This window comes from Numida meleagris, chromosome 23 (assembly GCF_002078875.1).
Source record: "Numida meleagris isolate 19003 breed g44 Domestic line chromosome 23, NumMel1.0, whole genome shotgun sequence".
In the NCBI taxonomy this organism is placed as follows: domain Eukaryota; kingdom Metazoa; phylum Chordata; class Aves; order Galliformes; family Numididae; genus Numida; species Numida meleagris.
The window spans coordinates 3,222,351-3,230,930 of NC_034431.1; the positions used below are offsets into that span (position 1 = coordinate 3,222,351).

Sequence of the window (8,580 nt, forward strand, 5' to 3'; positions counted from 1 at the left end):
GGGGGGCTGTCCCCGTACTCTATTGCTGAGAAGGATCCTGGGGCTCTGCCAGGCCCCGCAGCTGCCAAGCTCAGCCCACCAGAAGCGGTGGGTCCGTTGCACCGCGGCCAAGATGGCCGCTGCGACCACGTGACTGCGGCGGGGTATGCTGGGAAATGGAGTCCGCGGCCACGTGCGCTGAGCCGCATGGCGCCCGCGCGGAGCCGGGGGCTGGCTGCTTTGGGCCTGTGCGCTCGGGAACAACTAGCGGCGAAGTGCGGCATAGCAGCGAGATGCATGTCCGCTTTTTTTTTCCTGAGGGGGCATTAGTTGCTAGTATATTAAACTAAGAACAATGAACAGTTGACCTTACGCTTCGATTTTTAATTTTTTTTTTCAGACAAGATGTCGAAGGGACCAGCTGTTGGTATCGATCTCGGCACCACCTATTCCTGTGTTGGTGTGTTCCAACACGGGAAGGTGGAAATCATTGCCAATGACCAGGGTAACAGGACCACGCCAAGCTACGTCGCTTTCACAGATACAGAGAGGTTGATCGGTGATGCTGCCAAGAACCAAGTTGCGATGAACCCCACCAACACAGTCTTTGGTAAGAAGGTTGCAGAGCTTATGTAATTTGTGTACGCGTAGGGACTTAAGATTGTGACAGTAGCTGCAACTGTGTTGGCTGACTTGTAGCCAGATTAGTGTTCTCCTTTCAAAATAAAAGCTCTGTATTTTATTTTCAATACTAATACTGAGCTAATAGCCAAGTTTATTCTGGGTATTTGGGAAGCATCTGCCTTTTTCACCAGACTGCCTTTGGCACTATGTTCAGTGGCCTTGGCTGGTCAGCTATTGCTTATCAGCTGCTGTGTTTGCTGTGGGAAAATACTGACAAAGTCCGTGCGTCTCTAAGAGATGAGATCTTCTAATGCCAGTGCTGAGGTTTTGGCAGTTCAGTAATTCCAGATGAAACACAGTTTTAGAGGCTTTTGTACAGTATTTCTAGATAAGATGTGTGTGTGCGCTATGATAATACAATTTTACATGGTCAACTATTTTTTTCTAGATGCAAAACGGTTGATTGGGCGTAGATTTGATGATTCTGTTGTCCAGTCTGATATGAAGCACTGGCCTTTCACCGTGGTGAATGATGCTGGCAGGCCAAAAGTCCAGGTGGAATACAAAGGAGAGACAAAGAGCTTCTACCCAGAAGAAATTTCTTCCATGGTCTTAACCAAAATGAAGGAAATTGCAGAAGCATATCTTGGGAAGGTAAGGCCTGGGTCTTTAGCCGAGTGTAAGAAATAGTTGAGCATATCTGACAAGTGAATGGCCTACAGCTTACTCCTTTTCCTTGCTTTTTTGCAGACTGTAACTAATGCTGTAGTCACTGTACCAGCCTATTTTAACGACTCCCAGCGGCAGGCCACAAAAGATGCTGGAACCATTGCAGGGCTCAATGTACTGCGAATTATCAATGAGCCGACAGCTGCTGCTATAGCTTATGGTCTGGACAAGAAGGTATGTTACGTAGTGACAGCTGTGTCTGATGTGGAACTAGTAAGTCTGCAAAGTTAGTCTTAAAATGGAATTGTATTACGAAAACAAACATTTTCTTCCAGGTTGGTGCTGAAAGGAACGTTCTTATCTTTGACCTTGGAGGTGGCACCTTCGATGTGTCGATTCTGACTATTGAAGATGGCATCTTTGAGGTGAAATCCACTGCAGGTGACACTCACTTGGGTGGAGAAGACTTTGACAACCGCATGGTCAACCACTTCATTGCCGAATTCAAGCGCAAGCACAAGAAAGACATCAGTGAGAACAAGAGAGCAGTTCGTCGCCTTCGTACTGCGTGTGAACGTGCAAAGCGTACCCTGTCATCTAGCACACAAGCCAGTATTGAAATCGATTCTCTCTATGAGGGTATTGACTTCTACACATCGATCACCAGAGCTCGCTTTGAAGAGCTGAATGCTGACCTGTTCCGTGGCACCCTGGATCCTGTGGAGAAGGCCCTGCGGGACGCCAAGCTAGACAAGTCACAGATCCATGACATCGTGCTGGTTGGGGGGTCTACCCGCATCCCGAAGATTCAGAAACTGCTGCAAGATTTCTTCAATGGCAAAGAGTTGAACAAGAGCATCAATCCTGATGAAGCTGTAGCTTATGGTGCAGGTAAGTACAGCTGCCAAAATGTATGTTCTGCGTACTAAAATGGGATGGGTTTCTGAACAGACAGGGTACTATGTGAACTGGTCTCAAAGCAGTACTGGTACAGGTCTAGTTCTCCTACCTGGCTTGGTGCTGCTTTTCAAAAGCTTACTTGAACTTGCAATGATGAATCAGATTCCAAAGCCATTCGTAGTTTCCACCAGAAGTCTACTAATGATGGCCAAAACCTTCCTTGGATGTCTGAGCGAGTTGTGGGGTTAGTTGTAGCATATGGTTCATCTGGCACAAGGTTCTTAATGTTCTGTTCTTTTTCCACAGCTGTTCAGGCTGCAATTCTGTCTGGAGACAAGTCTGAGAACGTCCAGGATCTGCTACTGTTGGATGTGACTCCTCTCTCTCTGGGTATTGAGACTGCTGGAGGTGTCATGACCGTCTTGATCAAGCGCAATACCACCATTCCCACCAAGCAGACTCAGACGTTCACTACTTACTCTGACAACCAGCCTGGTGTGCTGATTCAGGTAGGCATGCAGCCTTCAGATTATCTCCTGGGGCATTTCACATAACACGTCCAATCTGCCAATGGATGATACCTGAAGTAAATTTTATGTGAGAGACCTTGAATTAGATACCACTAATGAATATCTGGTTGCAATGATGAAAGTGATTCCTAAGCCATTCGTAGTTTCCACCAGAAGTCGAAAGACGTGTGTTGGTCCAAGTACCTTCCTTGGATGTCTGAGCGACCAAGGCACTTCAGGCTAATAATACTCCATTATAACTTAACTGTATGTAGTCAAGGCTGATGTATTTGCTCCCTGTTCCCACTAGGTATATGAAGGAGAACGTGCTATGACTAAGGACAACAACTTGCTGGGCAAGTTTGAGCTGACCGGTATTCCCCCTGCTCCCAGAGGTGTACCTCAGATTGAAGTAACCTTTGATATTGATGCCAATGGCATCCTGAATGTGTCTGCTGTGGATAAGAGCACTGGCAAGGAGAACAAGATCACGATAACGAACGACAAAGGTAAACACCATGTTCTGGTTCTGAGGGTGGAGGACTTGGCCAGGTGCCCACAGGAAACATGAGTGTCCAACTTGATAAAGCTAGAAAAGCTTGGTAATTATACATGTCCCCTGACCACAGACAGGAGCTTTGGCTTCTAGTGAAGTAATCCTTGAACTTATCAAAGCCTGTGAAGTGATATGAGATAAAGGCACCTGGTAATCTTTAGTCCATTTTGTGGCATACGTATCCAAGTTAATTTAGCTAAATGTGCAGTTCTGTATGTATGTAGGAGATTGCTAATGCACTGCTAAGAATGGTTAACCAGAAATTTGTAACATGAAACGTTCCTGTGTTCTGCAGGCCGGCTGAGCAAGGAAGACATTGAGCGGATGGTTCAGGAAGCAGAGAAATACAAGGCAGAAGATGAGAAGCAGCGTGATAAAGTGTCTTCGAAGAACTCCCTGGAGTCCTATGCGTTCAACATGAAAGCTACTGTTGAAGATGAGAAGCTCCAGGGCAAGATTTCTGATGAGGACAAGCAGAAAATCCTGGACAAATGCAATGAGATCATCAACTGGCTGGACAAGAATCAGGTATGGTTTACTCTGCTTGGTCAGTGTTAATCTCCAGCATTTTTTCAAAGTTGAAGGCCAGCTCAGATGAAGGGTTGCTACTGGTTGCAGTGATGAAAGTGATTCCTAAGCCATTCGTAGTTTCCACCAGAAGTCGAAAGACTTGTGTTGGTCCAAGTACCTTCCTTGGATGTCTGAGCGACCACAGCTAGCAAGCACAGAGCTTTCTCTTGTCCTGCTTGAGGCTAGCGAGCAGAAAAGTCTCATCTCTAGTGGGTAGGCTGGCTGTTTTAGGCGAAGTAGAACTGTTTTTCATCCTAGTCTAACTCTGGGTGGCCTTGTTTCTGAGGCTGTGCAAGCTAAACTAAACCATCTAGTGCCCGTTCAGGCTGTATCTGTCCACTTGGGGCAACAGTGGATACTGAGCTCTCTGTCTCTTTCAGACTGCTGAGAAGGAAGAGTTTGAGCACCAGCAGAAAGAGCTGGAGAAGGTGTGCAACCCCATCATCACCAAGCTGTACCAGAGCGCGGGAGGGATGCCTGGAGGAATGCCTGGGGGCTTCCCTGGTGGCGGAGCTCCCCCCTCTGGTGGAGCTTCTTCTGGACCAACCATCGAGGAGGTGGATTAAAGATGCTGGGAAATGCATTCCACTAGCAGTTAGTGTTGGAGGACCCCTGCCTGGGGGTTAGATTGAAGGACCCAAACCTGTAGGCACATCTGGGTATATTGCCAGATTAAAACTCCATTACTGAGCTGCTGTAAAAAAAAAAAAAAAAAAAATTAACTTTCTGGGCATTTTAGATACTTGAACATGTGCACAGGAGGGGAGATGAATACCATTGCACTTTACAGTACTGTAAACAAGTGGAAATGCAATTCATGTCTTAAAAGAATAAAAACTATTTAATGGGCATCACAATGTTTCTCTGTTGGGTTCTTTGTACACATAAGGACTAACCTGTCAAAACACTGTGTAGAAACTTGATTCTTCAGCTTGTCAGTAGCTGAGCAATAGCCTCTACTTTGCCCTTTGCAAAGAAGTTTCTGAAGAAACTGCTTTCTAGGTTGCACAGTAAATTGTAAATTACAGATTAATAATTACTGGAGAGGTGTGTTTAAGCTGATGTGCTGTGTGAGCATCTCTACTGGTAAGCATAAGCTAAACTTCTGGTGCTTCAAAGGCTGTAGGATCGCAGCATTGGTTCTTAAAATTTATACTCCTGCAGTTTTTGTAGTGCCCAGTAGCAGCCATGCAGTATCTGGAGGGGGGGCTATGAGAAAGGAACAGACTTCAGCAGGATCTGTTGTGGTAGGACAAAGGGAAAGGGTTTTAAGCAAGAATGTTTACTCTGCATTTTAGGAGAAAGTTTTCCTTATTGCAGCAGGTTTAGAGAGGCACTGGCCCAGCTTTCCCCGGGAGGTGTTCACAGGGACAGGGCACCCACTGTCAGGCTGGGCAGGGCTCTGGGTCTGTATGGCTGCCACCCACCAGATCAAATAGCCTGGGGCCTTGTCTAACCTGGCCTTGAGTGTGTCCAGACCTGGTCACCCCGCAGTGCAGAGCAGTTGGAGCAGGTCCAGAGGAGGGCCACGAAGAGAAGCTGAGGTGGTGGAGTGCCTCTTCTGAAGAAATGAGGGAGCTGGGCTTGTTAGGCCTGGGGAAGGCTCTGAGGAGAGCTTACTGCATCCTTCCAGTGCTTGAGGGGAGCTTGTAAGCAGGAAGGAGGCTGATTTCTTACACATCTGATGGTGACAGGACAAGGGGGAAGTGGTTTTAAACTGGAAGAGATTTAGGTTAGGTGGAAATTCTTACTCAGAGGGTGGTGAGGCCCTGGCATTGCTGCCCAGCAATGCTGCAGTGCCCCATCCTTGGAGGTGCCCAAGGCCATGGATGGGGCCCTGGGCAGCTTCATCTGGTTCAGGGCACCCAGCCCAGGGCAGGGGGTTTGGAAATGGGTGGGCCTTAATGTCCCTTCCAACCCAGTCATTCTGTGATTGTGTGATCTCCTTGTGTTAGGATTTGCTTAGTGGTTGCTCAACACAAAGATAAGCTTCTGTTCAGGAAAGTGTAACTGGAGCTGAATGAGCTAGAAAGTCACGTAGCAGTTTAGAGCTGCTCTCAGAGCTAGCTACAATTAACCTACAGCAGTAAACTTTTTTTTTTTTTTTTTTTTTTAAATATGAAGGGAAAAGTAATTTTTTGGTCTCTGAAGTATTTATTAGCTCAAAGATTCCACAGGCTGTGCTCTTTGGGGGAAGGTGAACGGGGATTGCTTGTCATTTAGGGAAGGCACTGCTGAGCTGGGAGGTGGCTTTGTGCTTCCTCAATGAGTCAGAGCAGCGGGGTAAGGGTGACTCACAGACACTGGGATAGGAAAAGCCCGAGTATGTTGCTTAGTTGTAGGCTGTGGATTTAGTATGCACCTTGTATTAGCAAAACTGCAGAGTTCAGGGCTGTACCCTTTGGTACTGATCATTTTTTAACCAGGTTCTTGAGTGACATCACTTCCCTCTCTTCCCCGATCAACTTCTTTCTCAGTACAGGGGAAGAACTGGACTCCTCCAGCAGTGCTTCACCAAAAGGGGAAAAGTGAAGGGCTGGCAGCTTCACATTCCCACTGCTGCCTCTGCAGGCTCCCTGGCCAGGTGGATTTCCAGGGCTGCCATGAGGTAGCTGCTGAAATGCTGTAAGAAAAGCAGCAGAGGGCACTTCTGAAGGGTGTTAGACTTCACGTGACATCTCAGCGGGTATTTCAATCCTGCACTTACATGCACTTTAGATTCGAATGAGGGTTTTCATTAGGAACAGGCTGTGAAAGAGGCTGATAGCCCTGGGAGGGGTCCCAACGCGAACCAGCTGCGAGGGAGGCTGCAGCCTGCTTACAGCCGGCGTCCTGCTGGGCTTCTGCCACCAGGGGCCAGTATCTGCCCGTGTAATCTCTGAAAGTCCCTCGTTTTCCAGGATTTAAAACGAAATCCTCCAAAGTGTTTTTATTTAAGAGGCCCCAGCCCACAGCAGCATCTCTTTAAGAGATTCATATCCTATTAAGAGTGCGTAATGCTTTTGTTTCTGTAGCAGAGGCTGAATTAAATTGGTTTGGGGAAAATTTTTGGACGTGTTTTGAAATGGTGGATGATAACCACAGGTAGAAGCACACAGGAGGCATGAGACAGGGAGAGAGGAAGGGCTGTGGGTGAAACTTGGGGTCACACCAGCACTTGGACTAAGGTACAGGCAGACTGAGCGTATTAACACAAAGAGAAGCCAGCCTACGAGCTTTTTGGATTCACAATAACAAGCTTGAGAACAAAGGAGCCCAAAGATTTTTTGTGTGCAAAATAGGGAAACTGTTTTTAGATTAACGTATGGATAAGTGAAGGAAACACCAAAGGAGTACAGGGCAATAAAAGCTGAGTTTTTTCCTCTTCTGTGCAGGGTTTCTTAGTTAAGAGAATACTGGGGGATGGGTTCAGAGCCCTCCCAGGTGCAGCTGGGGAGCAGCAGAGCACCTGCAGGGCTGCTGCCTCGGGGGTGGGAGCTGAGGCAAGGAAAGCAGTGAGCTACACAGCTTTAATTTCTGCATGTTATGAGAACTTGTGCTTTTTCAGAAGTGACAGCTTTATTTGCTGTACCAGTGAGCAAAATCTGTTGCTGTAGGTGTGAGCAGTGACTGCAGAGCTCTGCAGAAGGCAGATCCCATGCCACATTCCAGCTTTCCTAACTAGAAAGTCTGGCAGCAGAGCTGCTATGGCAGCAGCTGGTTGGCGTGCCCCTGTGTTGTGTAACACAGCGATTTCTCCTGGTAAGATCTGAGTGGTTATTCCCTTGCTCTAAGGGCAATGCCATGTGAGCCACCTCCTGTGATTGCTGCCTCATTGGAAAGGGCAAAATTAATTCCTACTTCATTCAGGGGGGCTTGGGAAACGCTGGGTCTCATCTTCCTGGAAAGTCTTAAGGAGCTGTTGGCTCCTAACCCTGTGAGGTTGCATTACACCAGTGATGGTCTGTATCAAACTCTGGGCTCTGAGTGCTCTCTGCAAGCAGCAGGGCACCTTTCGGCACGCTTTGCTTTAACACTGCAAAGGAACGACCATTTACTGTGCCTTTAGCACCGCAGTGCTGCTGGAGCAGTACCCCAGTGCTAAGTCTGTCTGCCTGGAACCGAAATGCTGAAGAAAGCTCTCTCCTGCGAGTATGCAGGATTCTCAAATGCTTTAGAAACTTCAGACTTGCCAGTGCAGTAAAACCGAACTACACTGACTTCTAGCACTGTCCGGTGTTGCAGGTCTTAGACAGCGTAACAAATGTTGCAGTAAATAGACCGAGGGAAGGTTTTTATTTGGTACTGCAGCAGTAGGGGCTGAATTTGGTTCTGCTGAGGAGGAGGAACCCCCTGCAGGTAGCAGCAGCATGCTGCACAGGGCAGGAGTGAGCTCCAGGGTTGTGTTGCACTGCTCTGAAGGCTGCTTGGATGCTGCTGAGTGCCTTCTGCATTCATTCATAGGAGTAAATGAATCCCTGCTCCTTCTCAAAATGTTCAGGTGTCTGTTTCCTGAGCCGCAGAGCTGGGGCTGTTTTGTAGAGCAATCAAGGAGTGCATTACTGTCTTTGCACTGAAAAATCTCCTGCATGTGGGGATTTTGACTCGTAAAAGCAACACAGAGCACCCAGCCTGGGATCTGGAGCAAGGTACCAGCAAATCTGAGCGGTGATCTCTGCCCCTTCACTGGATTTATTAATAACACTGCCTTTAATGAGCAGAAAATGGGTACTCAGCAGCCTTCCAGGCAGCTTTCCTCCTCCCCGTGCACTTTTTCTGCTCTTCCTCCGCTAT

General features: G+C 47.6%; 1 protein-coding gene across 1 annotated transcript in view; it reads left to right on the forward strand.

Annotated features, from left to right (window-relative positions):
* Positions 1–4,664, forward strand: part of HSPA8 (heat shock protein family A (Hsp70) member 8) — a 5,216-nt gene extending 552 nt beyond the window's left edge. Inside the window, exons 2-9 of the mRNA XM_021375919.1 lie at positions 380–589; positions 1,052–1,257; positions 1,354–1,506; positions 1,608–2,163; positions 2,479–2,681; positions 2,992–3,190; positions 3,533–3,765; positions 4,188–4,664. Of these exons, the coding sequence (XP_021231594.1) occupies positions 385–589; positions 1,052–1,257; positions 1,354–1,506; positions 1,608–2,163; positions 2,479–2,681; positions 2,992–3,190; positions 3,533–3,765; positions 4,188–4,373 (1,941 nt within the window). The 5' untranslated portion in view covers positions 380–384 and the 3' untranslated portion in view covers positions 4,374–4,664. The remainder of the gene's footprint in view (positions 1–379; positions 590–1,051; positions 1,258–1,353; positions 1,507–1,607; positions 2,164–2,478; positions 2,682–2,991; positions 3,191–3,532; positions 3,766–4,187) is intronic.